Consider the following 25,860-nt stretch of genomic DNA (forward strand, 5'->3'; position numbering starts at 1 on the left):
ATCCCAAACTGAGTGGTAGATCATATTTTTTACTTCTTGCTTTTGACACTTCTTCTGGAACGATGCATGGTGCTGTATATCATTGGTGGTATCTTATCGCTCTTAGTGAGTATCTTCATAAGCAATCTTGTAACTGTTTGGAAGTAGATGGATTTGTCTTTAGTTCTTGAGGTCTTCCTTTCTTGTGGATGAGGATACAGTAAATATAGCATCACTCTATTGTTTTGGGATTTTCAAACAGCATGTGAAGAGTTGTGCAAGGTTTATTTTTTACTTTTCCATCTTCCATCTTCCAAGATTTCAGATGTAACTCCATCTTTCCCGGCAGCCTTCCCATTCTTCATGGATTTTATTGCTTTTGCCACTTCTTCTGAAAGGATGCATCATTGGTGGTTTCTTCTCGCTCTTCATCTGCTGGATTATGCCCCCTGTTATCTGTTCTTGTTCAATTTAATGTAGGAGTCCTACATTTTCTTCTCTTTGTTATAAGTGCACAGGCTTTTGTTGATGATACATTATCTTCTTCAAGTGTGATGATTTGTTTCTTCCCATAAATTGCTGCTTCATCTTCTAAAAGTTTTTGTTATCTTTGATTGTCTTCTCCACCATATGACAGTAAAATGTTCTTACATTTTCAGTTATACACTTGCGTATCATCTTGCACAGCTCTGCAATTTTCATTTGTGCCTTGGGATTGTTTCATTTCTTGCAGTTTCCTCAGTAGCTGCTTTGTCTCATCTCATCTAATGTTTTGTTAGAGATTCCTTCAGTTTTTTCTGCGCTTTCAACTATAATTTTCATAAATTCTTCATAATTGTTTGCTAAAGTCTCCCCATGTATTTCGAGCACAATGAAGCGATTTTCAGCTCTGGTTAAAATCCTCTTCTGTTATTTATATATATATATATATATATATATATATATATATATATATATATATAATATGTATGTACTTTATGTATATTGATGTTGATTTTTTTTTGTGATCTTTTCAATCAGTTTTATTCTTTCCATCTTTGCAGTTAGATGTACAGTAATATGCAGCGAACCAATCGATGATTACTATTTGGGTCAAAACAATAATGTAGTCTAAATTTACAAAATTAATCAGTTTAAAAGAGATCCTTCACTCTGCCTTTAATAAGAACAGAATGAGGTATTTTTAAGGAAGCGGAGGTATAAATTCGACAGTTTTCAATCATGTTTCTTGTTTGCTTGGATATAGTACCTTTCATTCTTGATTTCATTGAGTCCACTTCATGGCTATTTTCTATTTGGATTCTTCCTGATAAACGAAAACATGTCATGATATAGAAGATTTCACATTCTGCAAATTCTACCTATCTGTCTCCACATCCCTTCCTGTTGCCGTAACCATACTTACTAACTAATACTTTGCTTTTCTGCTGGGCAACAATCTTTGCTTTTAAATCTCCCATGATGATCTTAAGGTGACAATTTCCTTTGTTAAGTTGGTTGATTTCATGGTAGAAGATAGCACTTCATTCTTTGTGACTTTACGTTAAGGCAGGGGAGCGCAAACTTTTGCTGCTGCGCCCCCCTGTCTTCCCTGCCTGGATGCTTGTGTCCCCCTCCCTACCTTAGAACAGCATTAAATGATGCTGCGGGGTCATGTGATGTCACGTCGCGTGACCCACGGCATAATTTGCAGCGTGTGAAATCACGTCACATGACCTCGCGGTGTCATTTGACGCCGTGTTGCCATGGTGATGCGTCACAGAGCGCCTGACCCTCGATAAGTATAACATTGCAGAGGCCTCACACGATCCCCTAGCATTTCATTTAAATGCCTTGGGGAAGAGTGCGGGGCCTCTGCAACCGCCCGCCGCCAGAAAAATCTCCCGCCCCCCAGTTTATGCAATGCTTTGTTAAGGCATATATTTGGATAATTTGAAGCCTCTATCTCTTTAACAACTAAATTACAATTCTGGCTACTCTTTTCAATCAGCTTTTTCGTACTTTACTATGTTGCTTCTCCATATCATGTTAACAATGAAACCTATTCCACTGATTCTTCCATTTTCTGTACCTCTGTAATAAATTTGAGCTCAATGAGGCCTTCATCTTTCTGTTCATATCACTAAGGTCAATAATATTCCATTTAATCGTTAAAGCTCGTCTTCCAGTTCTTTCAGTGCTGCTTCACTGGAGAAAATCCAGCAGTTGTACTGTAGGTAGTCAGATTGAGGTTTAAATTACAACCTCTGCCTTCACGCTGTCAAGCCCAAGAACAATCCGGCTTCAGGAGAATGAGGACCATTGATTTTCAGTGTCTTCCATATTTGGGGGTTGAGGCCTTATTTGCCATGCCTCCCTCATTTGCATGTTGACAAGTACCTTTCCACTTTAGCCGGATATATTGTTCAAGTATTCATAGTATGGTTGAACCTAAAGTTATCAGCACAAGTGCCACTATACAGCTTCTTGAACATCAGTTGCCACATTCCTGAAACTCTGAGACTCTGAGATAAGGATATATATATATATATATATATATATATATATATATATATATATATATATATATATATATATATATATATATATATATATATATATATATATATATATAATTTGATCTGCCTTTGGTTTAATCTCACTAATGAATATACTATTATAATTATGTCAGTAGTCCTTAAAATGTATTTTAAATTGAATATACAGGTGCATGCAGAAGAATACAGAACATGCAAATTTTAGAGATTCATGGCTGGTGAAAAAGTTGTGAAACTATGAATCTTAAGCAAAAAACTCCAGCAACAAATAATGTCATCCACTTTTGCAACACTTTTAACAAATAAATATAGTGAATATTGGTGTAAAAATTGAGAAGTATGTATTTTTGACTCTGCAAATCAGCAGACAGCAATCAATTGAATGTTTCGTAGGTTTACAGATTTACTAAATGAATTCTCTGCAAGTTTTGAAAACCAAAGTAGATTTATAAATGTCCAACTGTATGTCCATGTAAAAATAATTTTCGCTATTTAAACATCAGCTGAAAGTTGGATTAGCCCTAGGCACCAGTGGAAAAATATCCACATTCAATGAAAGATTTAATCCCGTCTAGTCATTTTCTTTCTTTACCTATTGGATTTTTACAGAATTTAATCTGGGGATCCTTCCGGGGCGGAAGTGCGGGTGTTTTCTATCCCTTTCCGGAAATAAAAATGCAGGCAGTTTCCTGTTAGATAACCATATGGGTCATCTTTAAATGTCCAGGAAGGAACACTGCCAACTAAACCTACAATATAAACCAATAAGAAATATGGACTGGATTAATGCTTTCAATGTAAAAAGATATAGCAGAATACAATGCTTCGAGAAGCATTAAAACAGGGTAAGTACAGTATTAAGAAAGATTTCTTATGCATCAAGGCAGTTTTGTCACACCACTGACAAGTTTGCATTTTGCATCAATTTATCATACTACTTTGGTCTTAGGCCACGGTCCCAGTGTGCACTGTAGCACGCGCGTCTGTCGGGGGGCGGAGCGTGCACAGCGCTTCACCACGATCTACGGTCTGGGACAAGACTGCAGAGTTTGTGATGGGGGGGCGTGGCTGGTGTTTTCTAGGGGCGTGGCCATGACCTCACACGGCTGGTTCGCCCTCATCGGCTGAACCACTGGCGGGGGCGTGGCCATCCCTCAATCGTAACTTCTAAATTCAATTTCAATGTCTTTGGGAAGAACCGTAGTACAGTGCGGCTGCACATTCCACGCGAAAGTGTGTACTGGGCCCAGCCCCATTGAGGGGCGGTGTTTCTACGCGTAGCGCACGCCGAGGCATGCACTGTAGAAGGCACTGGGGCGGCAGCCTAAGTTTTCTCAATGTGCACCAGGTTGTGATCTTTTGGTAGTGTCAATAAGAGAAGTTAGGGAAGAGCTGAATAATTCACATATTATAAGAGAAAATGTGAAATTTTTCATTTTTGTCTTCATTCTGTGTCGCAAAATCTGCCCCGCCCAAAGCTACAGAAACTGTTTCCTACATTTGATACAACAGTAAGCCAAACCATACTTTTCTTTACAGTGATAGAAGGGCTCCTGTGTGGAAGAACACTCATTTTAAAGATGAGTTTGGTTGAGTTGTACAATAAATTGTAAGGTGAAAAATCTATTGAGGTAATTAGGTAGCTGCATTAATAGTGTGAAAAAACAACAACATTTTATTGCGAATATGACAAAATAGGTCACCAACTGACAATGGAGTGTAATAGGAATTAGGGAGTTTTCAGTTTATAATGGTAAAGAACGTATTTAGGTAAAATTGATCCTATATGTCCAATAGCAAAATAAGTTGCCTTACAAGGGAGTTATTACTTATATTCCACTTCTTCAATCACATTATATTTATCTAAAAAAATTTCACAGGAAAATATCTATTCTCCAAATGTCACACACAAAAAGAATGGAACATGCAATAATCTTACTAGCAATAAATCTGTATTGGATCCTAATCTTTCATATAAAAATGGGATACCTCTCCTACTGCTGATTAGCTAGGCATGGAAATTAAACAGAATTGTAAGTATCCCAGTTGTCTGTTCTAATTAAAGTTTAAATTGAAAACTGGGTTCTAATGAAGAGAAGCTTAGTTCTGGGTCTAGTGGGAACAGTCTTTAGAGGACTTGAAAAAAGTGGGCACAGAAGAAAATCATTTTCACATGGGATTTTGTAATCTGTAAGCACTATTATGTAGAAAATATAGACGTATAATTGTTCCGACAGTAAAACTGCCTTTCAATATTTTTCAGTATATTTTCAACAGTTTATTTATTATATGTTCTATCTTATGTGAATTATTTGAAAATTAAAATGTTATTTGAGATCTCAGGAACTTAACAGCTGCATGTAGTACCAAACATACATACATACATACATACATACATACATACGTACATACATACATACATACATACATACATACATACATACATACATACATACATACATACATACATACATACATACATACATACATACATACAGTACATACATACAGTACATACATACATACATACATACATACATACATACATACATACATACATACATACATACATACATACATACATACATACATACATACATACATACAGTACATACATACATACATACATACATACATACATACATACATACATACAGTACATACATACATACATACATACATACATACATACATACATACATACATACATACATACATACATACATACATAAAGCTTAGGTAGGTTTCCATACAATGGTTCAGCTTTTAGTTAAAGGGTACTAAGCAACAATCTAAGTCAGGGGTGCACAAACCTTCGGCGCTGCGCCCACCTGCAAGCACTCTTCCTGTGTTCCAGCCCCTCTCTTACCTTCCAAGAGCATCAAATTACGCCGGGCATCATTTGATGCCGCACTGACATGGAGACGTGCCAGACGCCGGCTGAATCGCGCTAAGTTGATGTTGCAGAGGCCTCGCGTGATCCCCAGGTATTTAATTTTAATGTCTTGGGGAAGTGTGCGGGGCATCTGCAACCACCTGCACCCCCCAGAAAAATCCCATGGGGGTTGTGGCCCCCAGTTTGCACGACCCTGATCTAAGCCAATGAGACTGTACATCCCTTACACACACACACAAAGATACACACACACCCAACGAGATATACACACACGTACCAAGATATACTACACACACACACCCAGATACACACACACACACACACACACACAGATACACACACAGAGAGATACACACACACATAGAGATACACACACAGACACACAGAGTGATAGGTGTTAATGGCCTAATTAATGTATATTTGATATGGATCTATAGGCTGTATATAAAAGGCTAAGGATGCCACTCATTATGAAGTCACCAGTATGATGTCACGTGCAAGATATATAGCTTATATAGCACACCCTGTGGTCATGGCTCCATGATCCCCTGACGAAGTGACTGCTGCCGTCATGAAATACGTAGGGAGGGAGTAGCCTTGTCATTTTGTTTACCGATCAGTGAGGAGTCTTTGTAGCAAAGCAGTAATATCAGCTGCAAAGGTTGTCAGAGCCCACAGCGGGTGGGCGCAAACAACTGATATATTTAAAGGAGCAGAGATTTTAAGCTGCGGACGGCATTTTTGTATTGTATGGCAAGACATGACACAATGTAAGTGTGTATTCGTCTGTTTTATTTGTTTTTATTAAAGTGTTATTTGCAGTACCGCACTATTCTTTTCCTCTGTTACTTTATCGGTGGGATTGTTCCGGTGTATGGTGTGTAATCATAAGAGGGAGGCGGTCGGATCCAATTAAGGTGCATCACGTGGGGTTTGTGAAAGTTGGAGAGGAGACGCAGACGCAAGCACAGATTGTATCCACCGTATCTATCAAGATATCATCTTGTAAGTAGGCATTCCTATGTATAATTTACCATTCATTTTTTGGCACCGGGGATTGCTTTTCTTTATTGTTGTGTTGATTTATAACGAGTGCAGTATGAGCATTTGTCTTTGGGAGTCCCCTGGGAAGCCACTTTCCGTTTACAGCAATCTGTCATCCTTTATATTAGGTCACAGTTAAGTTCTGGCATTTGGCACAGGTCATCTTACTGGTATTTTGTTATAGAGTTTTGTAGATTAGCACTTGGTGTATGTTATTTAGGTATTGCTTTTGTCACTAGTTATTGAGGCATACTCAAGAAACATTATAAATAAACATCAAAAAGAGTTCAGGCTACCAAGAGATCCACTTACACTGGTTCTATATACACTGCCAAAAATACATAAATGTTTTATAAACCTCCAGGCAGGCCAATTGTTGCCGGCACAAACTCTATTTTTTAATCATTATCTATATTTATTGACAAGATACTAGAGCCCCTAGTTAATACCACACCTGCATACCTTAAGGAAACAACATAATTTTTACAACTGATAGATCAGATCAAACCACAAGGGAATAACATTTGGCATTGCACCCTGGATGTGCAAAGTCTATATACAGCTATTCCACACAAAGATGGCCTGTTAGCTACCAGTAGAGCATTACAATCAAGTACATTACCAAAACCATTAATTGACTTTACTCTCTCACTTCTAAAGATCATTCTAACTAAGAATTACTTTAGATATAATCCTATTTTCTATGAACAAGTACAAGGGACTGCTATGGGGGTGAATAGGGCACCTACATATGCAAACCTATTTATGTCAGAGTTTGAAGCTAATTTTGTGTTGAATAATCAAGACTATTCCGAGAATATCCACACATGGAGGTGTTTTATTGATGATGTGTTCATGGTGTGGATAGGGGATGTTGAAAAATTGTTACAGTTCATTGAGTATCTTAATCAATGTCATGATACCATCAAATTCACTATGAGCCATAGTCAAGAACAGGTTCATTTTTTGGATGTCATGGTGTCCCTGAGAGGCGATGACCTGGTTACAGATCTCTTCGTAAAGTAAACAGATAGTAACAGTCTGCTGCAAGCATATAGCTTACATCCACGTGGGTTACAAATAGGGTTACCTTACAGTCAACTTGTAAGGGTTAAGAGAATTGATAACAATTTTGTACAATTACTCATGCGAATGGAGGCAATGCAGCAGCAATTCCTTATTTATAAGGGATATAATAGAAAAACGGTTCAGGATGCAGCCAACAAGGAAAACAGCTACCCAAGAGAGGAATTACTTGCACCAAAATCTAAACCACTAAAAGAGGGTATCCCCTTTGTTATGACTTTCAGTAGGGCATCAAAACAAATTAAAACAGCCGTGTCAAAATACTGGCACTTACTAGTGTGATAACACTATAAGCCATCTTTTAAAAGATCCACCAATTTTTGCATACAAAAGGCCCAGAAACATCAAAGATGTACTGGTTAAGGTAGACTCACTAAAAACATCCAAGCAAACTTTCCTGTCAAATCCACAATTTGGCACATTACCGTGTAGAAGTTGCAGTCAATGAAACGGACTGATTAGAGGTGAACACTTTAGTCATCCACATACGGGTAAACAATTCAGAGTAAATGGTTTCTACACGTACCATAGCACATACATCGTATATCTACTTGAATGTCCGTGTGGTATGGTGTACGTTGGAAAAACAATCAATACATTAAAAGAATGTATATCCCTACACAAAAGTAATATTAAAAATGTCATGTCAGATACACCTGTGGCACATCATTTTAGGCAAATGGGACACAATGCAGCACAACTAAGATATTAGGTCATTGACCATGTGAAACCCCTACAAAGGGGTGGTGATAAAGAGAGAATACTATTACAAAAGGAGGCAAAATTGACATTTATACTGGACACAGTATCCCCTAAGGGCCTGAATGAGAGGATTGAACTAAATTGGTTCCAGGGATAAGGTCAGCTTCCGATAGAGACCAATTAACATGTGGGTGATTACACCAAGGACCTGATTTTTAACCCTTGTTTTCTTGGTGCATGACTGCAAAGGGTCTTTGTATAATCCAAATGTATACAGGTGGTTAGATCAGAGATGCCGTCCTTTATCCACGGCTGCTAATGATCTTTCCCTATTTATTATACTATCTGCCATTTTGATTAGCCACACCTCTCCAAAGGGTTGTTTGCCTTGATATCCTAAACTGAGTCTTTAGAACATAATGTAAAAATTGTTATAATTGCTCACTGTTTGTTTACCTAATTGAGTTTATTAACCTTTTTCTTTACAGCTCTAACATCCTCACTATTGGACTTAAGAAAAGACTGAAAGAACGAATGAGGAAAGTTCTACAGGGTTCCCTACAACATTCCTGATTTACATTAGTGATTATTGAACCCATATGAGCACTACCTTTGTGCTTTGCATCCCAAGTTTTGTTTTATATTCTGCAAAGCTGCAATGCTGTGCTGTCTTGTATGCTCTGGTTTGTCTATTTTTGTTGACATGGACGGCTTGTTGCCTAGTAAGATGGCATCATCGCACTACGATGTGCGATGATGTCAGATGTTGGATTAGGAACTAATCAGGCTACAGTGGCTGCTTAGCTTTGAATGACAGATGTTGGGGGTAAGGTGATTTTTCAACCCTTAGGGGTATTTATAGCACTGTAGGTTTGTGCCACTCATTTGTAAGGTGTATGGTGTTAGGAAAGGACAGGGTGATCCTGAAACGTCATTGTATATATACCTGCTTGGATGTATTAATACAACAGAAGTTTTTTGAACTCCACCAAAGTCTCATGTGTGCTTCCTCTACCGCCAATATCTACTATACTTATGTGGATCCAGCTTTGAGAAACCATGGTCAACAGTGTGTGAGCACCAAGGAGGAAAACCAATAATATGTATTCACTACAAGCAATAGTGTGCTACTCCTACAGATGCAGCGGCCGTTATTCGAACATATCAAGGAGCCGGTTTCATGTGCGCTGCTGTTTTCCAGACGGCCAATCACGCGGTTGCTTTGTTTGAATTTCATGGATCCCGATTTCTTCTGGTGCAATTCTTCGTGTTTCCGTGGCAGAAATGAATGAATTGTAATGTGTACAGTACTGTACTGTGTCAATTTGCAGGTGTTTAAAAACCAGAACACTAAAATGCCATTTTCTGCACTCGATAAAAACGAATCAACACGCGGTCATGATGCGCCATGACATGAGTATTCCGAGGTATACAACGCGTGATATGTTCGAATAATGGCCGCTGCATCTGTACATACTTCATTTTAGATCCTAATAATTACAAATTTCCCAGTATTTGGGATGTGCTCTAAAATGAGTTGGAGGCCTTTATAGATACATAATCACGAGAGTTTAGAAAACATAGTTTACAATATAATTTACACTAACGGATTTAGTTTCAATTAATCAAATATGTGAGGTTTATACTTTTAACTTTCTTTGCATTCCTCTTTTATGACAAAGTAAAGTATCTTACCTTCAGGTTATCTGGTAGCTCTGCTCTTCCTGCATATCCAGGATTCATGGTGATAAACACTGTGCATGATGAGTCCAAACATATTTCAGTTCCTTCAAAGAGAAAGGTCTGCAACTGCTCTGATATTGCACGCTGAATAGTTTGGATTTGTTGAGCAACTACAGAAAGTACCTGAGGGGAAAACACAATGCAATGCTGCTCAGATATGTTCTTGTCCTTTAAATTAAAAAATATATTTAAATATACATTATTATTCTATTTAAAAGTTATTAAGAATTTAAAAAAACTTTAACACAAACTACATTGATAAATATTAATTATTATATGGCTTTAATGTATGTTGAAAACATTATAATTTGTCAGGATATTAAAGTGAATTTAATGTATATGTAGTCTAATCTATTTTTAATAGATATGAATCAAGGAAATGCAATGTTACAATTTACCATTCATTTTGTGAATTCAATATTACCGACAACTGTCAGCCAGCAACTATTCACCCTCTGTTATAATCTATAAAGAAAGTTTATCATAGCATTTTGAGGAGAAATCCCCATGCCTAATTAAGAAGAAAGGGTCTAAGACTTAGGCCAATATCTAATAATGCAGTTGAAGTGCCATACAGCTGAGCACTATTTAATAAATCTGTGTATTAGTCTCAGGTTCCTTCACTTCAGGTATTATGACAGAGAATAATGCTTTGCCACTACGGATAAACAGTGACCTCAAACTTTTATCTCAGTCTTCCAAATATAAAATTAATTATAGAGCAAAGCACCCAAACCTAGAAGTGCTTGCCTTATTGTTCTTTTGTACCACTCTCTCCAACATATCCCACATGTCTTGCATCTCTCTCTACCTCCCAGCAGTTCAGTGACCACACTGGGAATGTCCTCTAGCCTCTAGGACAGTGGTTCTCGAACTTGGTCCTCAAAAAAGAAACATTTGAGAACCCTACTACAGCAGAATCATTAGCATAAATATCACAATATGTTGATGACATTTTTTTTCAGACAAAGTTGTTAATGTACTATTATATTTAGAGATACTGTTTTTTATGATTGTCAAAGTGAAGATTAGTTTTGTTTTACACATACTGTAATGCTACTTTTTTTATTTTAATTTGCTTCCTTAAATAAATATAATTATGCTTTAAGTTAACTTTCGGATTCTTTAGAAATGGAAAAGGTTTCTCTTTTCAAATGGGATTTGGGGAAGTGTTTGCCAACCAAGTGTTTACTCTACCCTTAAAATATCTTTGTAAGTGAGCCAATATAGATAAATATGTAGCTTAGAGAGGATTGGGTGTGTTGGGGGGAGGGGGGAGGGGGTTTAATAAATGGTGATAGAGTTGATTGTAGCACAACCACAGAGAAACTTTCATTGACTTCAAAGGCAGTTTCCATGCAATAAATCCCTGATTGGAGCTTTAACCTTTTAATGAATAATCCCATTTGCCTGCACAGACTTACAGTGATGTACAGTACCACAAAAAGGAGAAGCTACAGGAAATCCATAGCTTCTATATTTCAACCTAGCATATTAAAAATAAAATATCTAGAATTAGAACCATATTTACTCAGTAGTGCAATTGGAACTTTCCGCATCAATGGACACTAGAGAAGAAATACTACTTGCTCAGTTAGCAAAAATACAGGAGACGTACGGTATGTTCAAATAGTTAAAAGGTGCAAAACAGGAATACATTTATAGGAGTAGCAAGAAAGAAAAGCATTGTGTGCTACACTCAATTAACTAAATGAATGCTGTGATAATGGTAATGATTTTTAAAAAATGCATTTATTAGGTATTAGTATAAAATAAATGTCAGACATTTATTTTATACAAATACCTAATAAAAGTAATATTTAAAATCATTACCATTATCACATCATTTATTTAATTAATTAATTGAGTGCAGAACACAGTGCTTTTCTTTCTTGCTACAATGTTCAGCATCAGCAGACACTTTTTGGTACACTCTCTTTAATGGGCTGTAAGGCACTTTATGGAATAGTACCACTAACTATGACGATAATCCCTTAAACATGTAACTATCATTGGTTTATTTGAGCCCTAGGATCGACTGCAACCTTAAATGAACTAATTGTATAAACAACTATATGGTGCAGCATTGAGGGTCCAGTTGTCCCCAGATATGCCATCTTTTTACCAGGTTAGTGAAAGAACAGGATATTCACTGGTCATCAACATTGCAGAAAGTAATTAATTATTGCTGAATCCTGACCTCTATGACCAAGAGAGCTCAAAAGAGAATTGAGAAAAGCACCCCACTAGTCTGCACTCTTAACCTATAAAGTAATACATTGCTCCTGGTTACCAAAGGCTGCGCACTAATCCTTGTCAGGGTGTGGAACCGAGGTGTGGAATAGAAGCAAAGCACTCCCTTTAAATAGCAAGGTCAGGTATTGAGGAGCAGACTCCTCCCCCTGATGAAGCACGTGAATCGCGCGAAACATATGTCGGGTTAGTCAGACGTCACACGAGTGACGTCACTGAGGAGCGGCGGCACATGCGGCTGATGCGGTCTAATACCTGCTACACACGGCTTGTATAGTTTTTTCCTCTCTGCTGCTGGGGTTCGCCGAAACCCTTACCTGCACTAACGGTTGTAAAACATGTACTGGTGACTCATTTTGACCATCCTGTCTATGCAATGTACACGAGTACCTCCTGCATATATAGATTTGTTGCAGGACTCACTGCTATACATTAGCAGTTTATTCCCAGTTGCCATACAGCAGTTACCTTTGGGTTTAGACAAGTTGTACCTGTATACATGGTATTACCCTGCATTGCCCAGTTTATCCTTACATAGGCACTTGCATTGATCGGCTATGATATTATGTTTACAGTGATATATACGTGTGTATTTTGAGTCCCAGCATGCCACTGGCAATTATGTTTTAGGTGTTGATTCCCTGACATATATTAGCCTATACATTGCAACAGTGTTGTCTTTGTGCGTTTGTTACAATCTGGTGTTGTCTAAACAGATATTCCCAATACAGTCAATTTATCTGTGCAAATTAAAGTCAATCTTACAACACTGTATATGCTAGCAACATCTGTGGACTTAGATTAGCAATATCTTGCATGTAGCAACTAAAGATAGAATAGCTACATCTTGCATGTAACAACTAATACCGCAGAGCCTTTGTGACCGCAGGAGGGGGAAGGTAATCTTCTGACTGCAGAATAAAAGCAGTAATTCATCAGAATTTCCTCTATTCCCTACTTCACCGCTCCCACATGGGGATTTTAAACAATTTTTAAACCTTATTTTTACCATTGAGTGTGATAATTAGATGTATTAAAGAATTTTTTGTTTTTTCGTCGGTTCCACACCCTGACAGGGATTAGTGCGCAGCCTTTGGTAACCAGGAGCAATGTATTACTTTATAGGTTAAGAGTGCAGACTAGTGGGGTGCTCTTCTCAATTCTCTTTTGAGCTCTCTTGGTCATATATATCATACCCTCCATGTACCTACCTCATTACCTACAGGACCGCAATATATGTATAGGTGAGCAGTTCAATTTCTCTTTTATGAATCCTGATCTCTCCAACAAGGTAACAGAAAAAGCATACAGTGTTTTGACAGGTCAATTTATTAGAAACAAAGAGAAATTGTTATTGTGATACAGGAATATCACTACAAAATTCTTCCAGTTTATCTCAAGAAAGTGTATGAAAGAATGAATACATCTGCTAAACAATAAAGGAAGATATGCTTTAAGTATATACAGTACAATCCTTGTACAAGAAAGTGAGGTTACTATTTGTAGTTCAAATTTCTTGTAGCTGTAGTGGTCTTGGAGATGTGCAGATTTGTTAAAGGTAGTGGACCAACATGAGTTGTTCAAAGACAAATTTATAGTGTTCAGACCCATTAAAACCACACACCTCTCTACCTTCATGTGTGCTATACAGTGCATGTAAAGAAAATACACAAGCAGACTTCCACCATGATAAATAATTAAATTTACTAACCAGGAATCAGGAGTCATCCCCTAAAAAATTGACATTTACGGCCCACATTACCTTTCATCAGGTAGGTGTTGAAAGAGTAACAACATGTGCCACATTTTATACATGTCGATAACACCATCACCGGAGCTGGTGTGTCCGTATGTGTCAAATTTCTTGTATGTATCCAAACAATCTCAAACAAAAGAAGTACATTTCCCATCAAGCTATTCACCTTTACCCAGAGGGGGAGGCGCGATGATGTCATGGTATGATGTAAATAATGCAACGTCACTGTAGAGGGAGAAGGGGGGTGGCCCGGGATTAAAGGGGTTACACCCCATTTGGCCATCCCCTGACCTCACCAGGGAGACGAGGGGTTAACTGGGCTAAGACCCAGAATTGTGATTTAACTCCTGTTATGACATGTAAATGTGTATTCACCTGTTTCCCCTGTTTTATTGTAACATCTGGTTAATCCGTGTTTGCATCACACACACACTGGGATCCATCCGGGAGCACAAGGGTTAATAGTTGTATAGTGATTATAGCACTTTGTGTAACTTTCCCGCCTTTTCAGGCACCATTTTGCAGGCTCCCATAGGCCGCCATTGGAACTCCATGTCTTTCAATGGCGAATCTTGCTGTTGAGTCCTGTTCCTGAGTAGACCAGCAGATGGCGTCCGAGAGGGAGAGCGGCGGTTTCCCATTGAAAGTCAATGGGCTCATTGACTTCAATGGAGAAATCCTCGAGAGAGCTTTCCAGGAACAAGTTGGCTGGCGTCCAAACCGCTTAACCGCAAAGCGGATACAATTTCAATAGGAGAGCTTTGATCACTTACAAGTCAAGTTCAACGACAAGTGGCGTGGGAATAAACAGTTCTAGGGCCCCTAGAAATAAAATTCTTTCTGTCCCTAGTTCCTAGACCTCCCCCCCACTCGACCCCAACCGGGTCCCCGTATCCTGGACCCCCGATAAGGGTCGAACCGAGAAGAGCGGGCCGCGCCATAGTTTCCAATGGCGGCGACAGAAACAGCTCAGAAAAACGGCTAAGTGTCAAATGCTGAAATTTGGTAATCCATAGCTCTGGTTCCGGAGGGCCCAGCGGATCAGGGTTTGCGGTATCTGTAGCCACTGCTCTGGCATCCCTGCAGAACCATCCTTGACCCGCTTGGGCCAACCCGACGGAGTATGGACCCCCTTGAAGGTTCAGGATTTTTCCCATAGACTCCAATGGCGGCCAAACCCCGTTGACCGGCTACGGCGGAAAAACCCCATTGACTTCAACGGCGGCATCGCCCCATTGAAAGTCTATGGCGGGGATTCCCATAGCCGCCAACGGCGACGGTTTGCCATTGAAAGTCTATGGCGGCGAAGCCTGTTGTTTTCAATGGGGATTTAGTGAAAAACCGTGTTTTAATTTACAGCTGAGTTTTGTGTATTAAAATGTGAAACGGTTTTAAGTGTATTTGTGTATCTCCGGTTTCCCAGGTCGTAGCAGGTCGCAAATTGGACCATAGGGTGTCCCAGTTCCGGCATTGAGAACTGGGAAGTTTGGACCTGCTGGACACAAAGGAACCGGATATTTTAATATGTTCATGTTTTATCCAACATACTGTATTTCATGGTATGGGTAAAACCCAGAGGAAATTCCTTTGCATACCAGGGTAGCATATGGCCAGAAAGGCGACCCAATGTCTAGGACTTGAGTGTGTTTCAAAGGATTTTGTCACCTCCACTGTTTGCATGAGGGTGGAGACCACTCAAACCAGAGCAGTCTTCAAGTGTTCCATTTCACACCTCACAACAAAGGATTTCCTGCCAGATATTCCGTTTGGTAGACTGGCTGGCATTCCTGATATAGAGGAGGGGTTATAGAAATGGGACCCCAGAGCTCTACTGCGCATATACCAACTAGCCGGGGGGCATGTGTCAAAAAGTGTTCCCACGTTAACCACTGGCTAGAGGTAATTGAAAACCAATCCACGGTACTCAATGTTAAGGATAGGGCACAAAAGGTTTATAAACTGTTGTTTCCCTGTATCCTTTGTCTTCAATTTATCATCTGAATGCTACCTGATTGCGAGAGAATTGCTATACTTCATACTTCTCATTCCCCAACCCCAAAGTAAGTGTACTTCTTGTTTGTTACTGTATTATTTGTGTGTTCACCTATCCAAAGGAATAAATATACTTTATCATATCTAAGACTCGTCCCAGTTCAGACCCAGTGATTTGTGTTAACCCCTTAATACCTGTGGCAGGCTATCGTCACAGGCTATTAAAGTTAACTGGTGGCAGCGGCGGGATTGAACTGGACCTGTATTACTAGTGTTCTGCAGGATACTGTAATATAGTGGGAACTCGATGGTAATTGCGAGTTCCTGGGTCTAAAGATATTGAACACACGTTAGTGCAACAAGTAACGCAAGTTGTCACACCACCTTACCTGCTGCGACCCAGAACCATGAGTGAAGCGGAGAACGCCTATTACCTGAAAACTATGGACTGGAATATGTGGACCAGAAGGTCGAGACATGATTGCCGCAATCACAGCACATGAAGCCCAGCTTGCAGAGTCTCAGGATACGACTCAGATTGCCCTTGTGCAGCCGCCCGGAGATCAGGGACTGAACCCAGTGCCGGAGCGGCAGGATCCCGGGGAGACAAGTGCACCTCCCGGGACAAGTGCAACACGAGGAGCACTGATGGCTACGGCCACCAGTCCGTTTACCCCTGAAATGTTGGCACTGATTACAACGTGGGGAGACCGAAGGACAGCGGAGGAGCAGCTAAAGTTTATCTCAATGGCAGTGAACCGACCCACTTATTGCCCTCCGGTCCAACCCCGCAAAGATGAACTCCAACTGGACAAGCACAGTCTCACCAAGTACGTGGAAGGCACTGATCGGAACGACATGTTTTTAAGGAACTTTGAAACGCAGTGCCGGCGGTACGGGGTGCTTCCCCAGCATAGGGTTGCACGCTTGGACCCGCTACTCTCCGGCTTGGCTAAGCAGACATTGATGGCGCTTACAGAGGAGTTTGCTGATGACTATGACCACCTGAAAGAATTTTTGCTATTTCAGCACGGTTTTACCCCCGAAGCTTACCGGGGTAAATTCCGGCTGGAGGAGAGGCACCCTCAGGAGACCTATGTCACTTATGTGACCCGCATGGCTTTGTACGGGCTACACTGGGTGGAGGGCTTTGACGCCAGGACTTACCAAAGCCTGCTGGACTTCATCTTACAGGAGCAGCTCATGCAGCAGTGCCCGCCGGCGGTGAGGGCTTTTGTGTATGATAAAAAGCCCAAGACCTACACTGAGGCGGCAAGGATGGCCGATGACTATGTGGTCAGTCGGTCCCAGATGACCGCCAAGGTACCAGCCAAAGCGGCGATCGCGCCGGTGCCAGCCAAGAAAGCTGTGAGTACCCCCCAGTGGACCCAAAAGCCGCCCGCAGGCAGCAGTTCCCAGAAGGCGGGAGAGCTCCGGCATGAGCGCTGGTGCTACAATTGCAACAGCACTGGTCACCTCAGACCAGATTGCACGGAACCCCTGCATTCCAACGGACCCTATCGGGGGGCAACGCACCCCAGCTGCGAAGCCGGTAACCCGCGTGCGGGTGGCTTCCATCAAAGAACCAGGACCGGTCATGGAAACAACTCCCAGCGAGCCGTCCCATGTCACCCCTATCCCGGTTTCATCGGTGCCTAAAGCCAGGAGCGGAGGACATCTCAGCGCAGACCTGCAGCAGACGGACGGCCGGAGCAAACATCTTACCCCGGTCACAGTCGGTGACCGGCAAGCAGTCGGCTTGCTGGATTCAGGAGCCGCAGTGACCCTGGTCTGACCTGATATGGTCCAGCCAGAGGAATTGCTCCCAGGCCCTGGGATGCAGATCACTATGGCCGACGGAGAGCCACGTTTCCTGCAGGTGGCCCGCATCTTTTTGGATTGGGGGGTGGGCAAGGGTGTGCGGGAGGTGGAGGTTTTACCCGGTTTGGATGCTGAAATTCTTTTGGGCACGACCTGGGACCGATGACCTGCACCTACGACCATGTGTCCCAGCAGGCTGCAGTGGCGGCGGTTACCCGGAGCCAGACCGCGGCAATGCCGGCGGCGGCCGCTCCAGTCCCCCAGCCTTTGGAACCAACGTTAGCGGAGGGCGCAGAGGAGCCCGGGGAGGTAAGCCAGGATCAGTTGCAACCACAGGCTGACTTACTGTTCCCTCTCACTCTGTCCCCTTCCCCTGACAATGACATGACTGGGGGGTGGCCAGACTTAGGAGCCCAGTTTAGGGAGGCAGTGAAGGCAGACCCTACCCTGGCCGGTGTGAGACTTCGGGCGTCCGAATCTCAGGCAGGGGAGGGCACTGAACGCTGCCTATGACATAAGGGACTCCTATACAGAGAAGAAGGGAACCCGGGGATAGAGGAGGGATTGACCGGTAAGCGACAGCTAGTAGTGCCCCAGGGGTACCGACATCAATTGTTACGGGTAGCTCACTCTATTCCGTTAGTGGGACATCAGGGGGTCACCAGGACACAAGCCCAGTTATTGCAGCGTTACTACTGGCTGGGGGCATCCCGAGATGCGAGCAATTTCTGCCACTCTTGTGATGCCTGCCAGCGAGTAGGTAAGGCGGGCGACCGTGTGAAGGCACCCCTGAAACCCCTACCGATAATAGGGGAACCCTTCCAGAAGGTAGCGATGGACCTGATAGGACCCCTCATGATTCCTAGCAGGTCAGGGAAGCGCTACATCCTCACGGTGGTGGATTTTGCCACCCGGTATCCTGAGGCGGTAGCGCTTGGCACCATAAGTGCCAAGACAGTAGCAGCAGCTTTGCTGAACATTTTTGCTAGGGTAGGTTTCCCTAGTGAGATCCTAACCGATCAGGGGTCACAGTTCATGAGTGAACTGTTACATTGTCTCTGGGATGCCTGCGGTGTACAGCACCGGCACACTACCCCTTACCATACCCAGACAAACGGATTATGTGAGAGGTTTAATGGGACCCTGAAGCAGATGCTTCGGACCTTTATAGAGGCGGAGGGGAAAGACTGGGAGATTCACCTGCAGCACTTGCTGTTTGCATACCGAGAGGTACCGCAAGAATCTACAGGCTTCTCCCCCTTCGAGCTACTATATGGCCGCAGGGTACGTGGACCTCTGGACATTTTCCATGAGGGATAGGAAGGGGAGACTACTGCTACTGATGCTTCAGTGATCCAGTATGTAGTAGATCTCAGAGACCGGTTAGAGATGCTCATGGGGGTGGCCCAGGACCACCTCAGGGCTGCTCAGACCAAGCAAAAGCGATGGTATGACCAGCAGGCCTGTAGCAGAGAATTCATCCCAGGACAGCAGGTGCTTGTTCTCAAACCCACTCGGGAGAACAAGCTGATGGCTGCCTGGTAGGGACCGTACTCGGTTATCCGAAAGGTGAATGAGTGCAACTATATTGTACAGGTAGCGCCTGAGAGGCACAAGACATACCACATCAACATGTTGAAGGAGTACAGAGCACTGAGTATGGGAGCAGTGCTGGCCATTTGTAGCCCACTGCTGGAAGATCCGGAGAGCAATGCTCTGCCTGATCTCCTAGGGGAGGCAAGGCAGGGAAACACTGTAGAGCAGGTAGAGATAGGGGCACAGTTGAGTGCTAGGCAGAAGGGAGAAGCCAGGGACATGCTAGCTCAGTATAGCGCCCTCTTCACTGACATGCCAGGGACCACACATCTCACAAAACACCCAGTACACACACAGGGGACCTGCAGCCTCTGCCTAAGCACGCTTATAGAGTGCCAGCAGAGGTCAAGACTAGTATGGAGAGAGAGATTGAGGAGATGCTGACCCTAGGGGTAATTACTCCATCCCAGAGCCCTTGGGCAAGTCCAGTAGTCCTCGTTCCTAAAAAGGACAAGACCACCAGGTTTTGTGTGGACTAACGGTTGCTCAATGCTGGGACGGTGTCAGATGCTTACCCCATGCCCCGCATGGATGAGTTACTAGATGAACTCGCGGGGGCAAAGTATCTGACCACCATGGATTTGAGCAAAGGCTATTGGCAAATCGCACTGACCCTGGAGGCTAGGGAGAAGTCAGCATTCATCACTCCAAGTGGCCTCTATGAGTTCTTGGTGATGCCATTTGGGATGAAGAATGCCCCGGCTACCTTTCAACGCCTGGTCAATAGTTTACTGGAAGGGATGCAGAGCTATGCCAGGGCTTACTTAGATGACATTGCTGTCTTTAGTAATTCCTGGGAATCCCACATAGGACATGTGTCTGCGGTGCTGGGTAGGATCAGGAAGGCTGGGCTTACCTTAAAACCCACTAAGTGTATGGTAGGGAAGGCAGAAGTCCTATACTTGGGGCACAGGGTGGGTGGAGGGCATCTCAAGCCAGAGCCAGCCAAGGTAGAAGCCATAGTTGAGTGGCCTGTTCCAAAAACCAAGAAACAGGTCATGGCATTTTTGGGCACCGCAGGGTACTATAGGAAATTTGTCCCACAGTACAGAGCCTGGCCAAACCCCTGACTGATCTGACCAAGAAGCAACTGCCTGTGCTTATTACCTGGACTCCTGCCTGTGAAACTGCTTTCCAGGCCCTAAAAACTGCGCTTGCTGGAGCCCCAATACTGGCTGCTCCAGCCTATACCAAGCATTTTCTTATACAAACTGATGCCTCAGACTTTGGTGTTGGAGCTGTGTTGAGCCAGGTGGGGGACGACGGCAAAGAACACCCTGTGGTGTATCTAAGTTGCAAACTGCTCCCCAGGGAAGTGGCATATGCCACCATTGAGAAATAGTGCTTGGCCATTGTGTGGGCACTCAAAAAGCTTCAGCCCCATGTATATGGGAGGGCTTTCACGGTCATCACAGACCACAATCCCCTGAGTTGGGTACAGAGGGTATCAGGGGAGAATGCCAAGTTGCTGAGATGGAGCTTGGCTTTGCAAGAATTTGAATTTACCATTCAACACAAAAAGGGCAGTGAAAACAGCAATGCTGATGGACTTTCACGCCAGGACTATCCCTCTGAGACTGAATTCATTAATGGTGCCAGCAGTGCCCCACTCCCCGTTAGGGCCAGTGGGCCACAGGTCACCCATTAAGAAGGGGAGGTGTAGAGGGAGAAGGGGGGTGGCCCGGGATTATAGGGGTTACACCCCATTTGGCCATCCCCTGACCTCACCAGGGAGACGAGGGGTTAACTGGGCTAAGACCCAGAATTGTGATTTAACTCCTGTTATGACATGTAAATGTATATTCCCCTGTTTCCCCTGTTTTATTGTAACATCTGGTTAATCTGTGTCTGCATCACACACACACTGGGATCCATACGGGAGCACAAGGGTTAATAGTTGTATAGTGATTATAGCACTTTGTGTAACTTTCCCGCCTTTTCAGGCACCATTTTGCAGGCTCCCATAGGCCGCCATTGGAACTCCATGTCTTTCAATGGCGAATCTTGCTGTTGAGTCCTGTTCCTGAGAAGACCAGCAGATGACGTCCGAGAGGGAGAGTGGCGGTTTCCCATTGAAAGTCAATGGGCTCATTGACTTCAATGAAGAAATCCTCGAGAGAGCTTTCCAGGAACAGGTTGGCTGCCGTCCAAACCGCTTAACCGCAAAGCGGATACAATTTCAATAGGAGAGCTTTGATCACTTACAAGTCAAGTTCAACGACAAGTGGCGTGGGAATAAACAGTTCTAGGGCCCCTAGAAATAAAATTCTTTCTGTCCCTAGTTCCTAGACCTCCCCCCCACTCGACCCCAACCGGGTCCCCGTATCCTGGACCCCCGATAAGGGTCGAACCGAGAAGAGCGGGCCGCGCCATAGTTTCCAATGGCGGCGGCAGAAACAGCTCAGGAAAACGGCTAAGTGTCAAATGCTGAAATTTGGTAATCCATAGCTCCGGTTCCGGAGGGCCCAGCGGATCAGGGTTTGGGGTATCTGTAGCCACTGCTCCGGCATCGCTGCAGAACCATCCTTGACCCGCTTGGGCCAACCCGACAGAGTATGGACCCCTTGAAGGTTCGGGATTTTTCCCATAGACTCCAATGGTGGCCAAACCCCGTTGACCGGCTACGGCGGAAAAATCCCATTGACTTCAACACCGGCATCGCCCCGTTGAAAGTCTATGGCGGGGATTCCCATAGCCGCCAACAGCGGCGGTTTGCCATTGAAAGTCTATGGCGGCGAAGCCCGTTGTTTTCAATGGGGATTTAATTTACAGCGGAGTTTTGTGTATTAAAATTGAAACGGTTTTAAGTGTATTGTGTATCTCCGGTTTCCCAGGTCGTAGCAGGTTGCAAATTGGACCATAGGGTGTCTCAGTTCCGGCATTGAGAACTGGGTGACCCAATGTCTAGGACTTGAGTGTGTTTCAAAGGATTTTGTCACCTCCACTGTTTGCATGAGGGTGGAGACTACTCAAACCAGAGCAGTCTTCAAATGTTCCATTTCACACCTCACAACAAAGGATTTCCTGCCAGATATTCCGTTTGGTAGACTGGCTGGCATTCCTGATATAGAGGAGGGGTTATAGAAATGGGACCCCAGAGCTCTACTGCGCATATACCAACTAGCCGGGGGCATGTGTCAAAAAGTGTTCCCACGTAAACCACTGGCTAGAGGTAATTGAAAACCAATCCACGGTACTCAATGTTAAGGATAGGGCACAAAAGGTTTATAAACTGTTGTTTCCCTGTATCCTTTGTCTTCAATTTATCATCTGAATGCTACCTGATTGCGAGAGAATTGCTATACTTCATACTTCTCATTCCCCAATCCCAAAGTAAGTGTACTTCTTGTTTGTTACTGTATTATTCGTGTGTTCACCTATCCAAAGGAATAAATATACTTTATCATATCTAAGACTCGTCCCAGTTCAGACCCAGTGATTTGTGTTAACCCTTTAATACCTGTGGCAGGCTATCGTCACAGTCACCACCTCTACCCCTATGGCATCGGAGAATGTTATAGTATTAATACATGTGATAACAACCACAAACCTATAACATATAGACATACATTACATGATGCATCATCTCTAACAATCACCTAAATAGTTGTGTAGTTGTAATATATTTATTTCACAGAATACAGAAAAACTATTAAAAGTAAAACTATAGATGCAACCACCAGTATTAGATCACTTGCCTTGGAAAATCTGGGTCAATCTCACAGTAAATGCCTCAACATTTCTGTGAGATTCCTAATGGCCCATTGGATTAATACAGCAGGAGTCCCTGCAGTCCCATTCAAACTGATTCCCTCACATCTCCTCCGCACCCTCTCTGGCACACTAAGCACCACCCTAATTTACCTTGTTAACCTCTCTCGCATCTGGCACATTCCCATCTTCTTTCAAATATGTACTCATCAACCCCTCACATCTCAAGAAACCCTCACTTGACTCATCCTCCCATTCTAACTACTGCCCTATTTATCTTCTCCCCTTGACTCCAAGTTACTTGAGTGACTTATATTGAACTGCCTGGCTTGCTTCCTCTCCTCTAACTCCCTGCTCACTCTTTACAATCTGGTTTCCATCCGCTACACACCACAAGACAGCACTAACAAAAGTGACAATGACCTACTCACACCTAAATATAAGGGTCATTTCTCCATACTAATTCTTCTGGATCTCTCTGCTACCTTCAACACTGTCGATCACACCCTTCTCCTAAATATTCTCCACTCGATTGGCCTCTATGATGCAGTCTTCTCTTGGTTCATGTCCTAACTATCCAACCGATCCTTCAGTGTTTCACTCTATGGTATTTCCTCACTTTTTTATGTTTGAGCCCAACAAGGTTCTGTCCTTGGCCCTCTGCTATTCTCACACTACACCTCTTCTCTTGGAGAACTAATACAATCTTTTTGCTTTCAGTATCAATAGTAAGCACCTGTTAATGACCAGTCTATTAAAACAGTTCTCCTTACATTAGAGGTTATGAGAGCTTTTGGAAGATATAGCAGTGTTATTGCCTACAGAGGGGCCATACCGTGATGTGGTTGTAAGCTTAAAATACTTTAGTTAAAGATTTGAACTAAATGACCCTTGCTTATAAAGAGATACGTATTTGATTTAGAATTTTTCAAGTTGGATGTAGCACTAGGCATTTTCGTCTTTTGTTCTACACAGATGCAGCGGCCATTATCCGATCATTTCGCAGGTTGTATTCTTTTTGCATACATGGTCATGGTGCGTGACTTCTTGAAATTTTCCCACGTTAAGACGCAAATTTACTAGTGTTTTGATCGAGTGCAGAAAATTGCATTTTAGGGTTGTCTGCAATAACATCGAGAAACTCAAGTGGGCGGTCGCGAGTTGTTGTATTAAAAATCTAATTGCAATTCAACCTGTCTTTTATTGCTGTACAGTACTTCAAGTGTGTGTAATTGTAATTTGAAGATTAACGTTACAAGGTCATACTGTATATTGTATATGGGAAAGAAATCCTTTCTGAGGCTCCTTAGCCATACACAAATCCTCAAACTGTACCAACCTGTATAAGATTAAAAATATGAACACACAACAAAACGTATTTTTAACGAATTAAATATTTTATTTGTACAGGATAATAAAGTAAAAATGAATATTACAAAAATACAACGTCGCCTCTTTTTTCTAATATAAAATGTTTATTCCGCACATGGATGTATGTCAAATTCGAACCATGTTGAAACGCATATGCGTGTCATCACATTTCTGTACATGCATGGATGGCAAATTGGAACCTTGTTGAAACGCATATGCGTGTCATCACATTTCTGCACATGCGTGTATAGCAAATTGTAACCTTGTTGAAACACATATGCGTGTCATCACATTTCTGCGCATGCGTGTATACCAAATTGTAACCTTGTTGAAACACATATGCGTGTCATCACATTTCTGCGCATGCATGTCATTATGTTCCTAATTAAATGACTGTACAGTAAGATACAGTGCATTTCCCCATGGAGTCGCTAGATATCTGCTAGCAGTAGTACAGTACTGCTGTAAGTGTATCAAAATAGTAAAAACCACTTTTATTTTCTAGATTTATATAGTATTTTGCACATACTGTATTCTGTACACTATACACAGAGGGCAGTATTTCGTGCACGTTGTCTTTGCCCAGCTCCAGACATGCAAAATAAAAAATAAGCATTAAACAATAAAATAATTTAAAACAATCAACTGTCTTTTTTTTAGATTAAATACATTAGCAGCGCATCTATATTTTTAAATAAATGTAAAACCAAGTCGTCAACCAAGTCGATGGACTTCCAGGGAAGAGCCCTTGTATGTCTCAAAAGGCCATTGATGTCGTCTCTCATGGTTCTCACAAGAAGACAGGTAACATTAAAATAGCGCTTCACTTCTTCCATAATTGATCTCCTTAAATTTGCAGGAAGACCCACCTTTATTGCCTTCATAATTTACATTGTGGGTCAACTCGCAGTATATCTCAAAACTGACGTGGTGTTTAAAGATGAACTTGGCATATTTTTGAGGTAGACCACTGTAGAGGGAGAGGGGGGTTGGCCCGGTATTAAAGGGGTTGCACCCCATATGGCCACCCCCAGACCTCACCAGGGAGGCAAGGGGTTAACTGGACTGCGGTCAAGGAATGTGGTTTACACCTTGTCATGTCATGAAAATGTATGTTCCCCTGTTCCCATGTTTCATTATAATCCTGTATTTTAAAGATGTTTTAAAGTGCATTTCTGTATCTCCAGTTCTGGAGGTCGCAGAGAGTTGATATTTGGCCAATATGTGGAGTCACTGTAGGCATTAAAAACTGGCAAATTTCGACCCCCTTAGCCCACCAGAATGGAACTTATTAATATGTGTAGATATTAAAGTATATATGTATGGTATTTTGGATCTGTTCTGAAAAATGCAGACTCCATCTGCTATGCTAA

At 42.4% G+C, this 25,860-nt stretch overlaps 1 protein-coding gene across 1 annotated transcript in view; it reads right to left on the minus strand.

Annotated features, from left to right (window-relative positions):
- The window catches only part of LOC142495286 (dynein axonemal heavy chain 3-like), a 1,152,169-nt gene that overhangs the window by 635,292 nt on the left and 491,017 nt on the right, over positions 1 to 25,860 (minus strand). Inside the window, exon 30 of the mRNA XM_075600542.1 lies at positions 9,940 to 10,110. Within this exon, the coding sequence (XP_075456657.1) occupies positions 9,940 to 10,110 (171 nt within the window). The remainder of the gene's footprint in view (positions 1 to 9,939; positions 10,111 to 25,860) is intronic.

This window comes from Ascaphus truei, chromosome 5 (genome assembly GCF_040206685.1).
Source record: "Ascaphus truei isolate aAscTru1 chromosome 5, aAscTru1.hap1, whole genome shotgun sequence".
In the NCBI taxonomy this organism is placed as follows: Eukaryota; Metazoa; Chordata; class Amphibia; order Anura; family Ascaphidae; genus Ascaphus; species Ascaphus truei.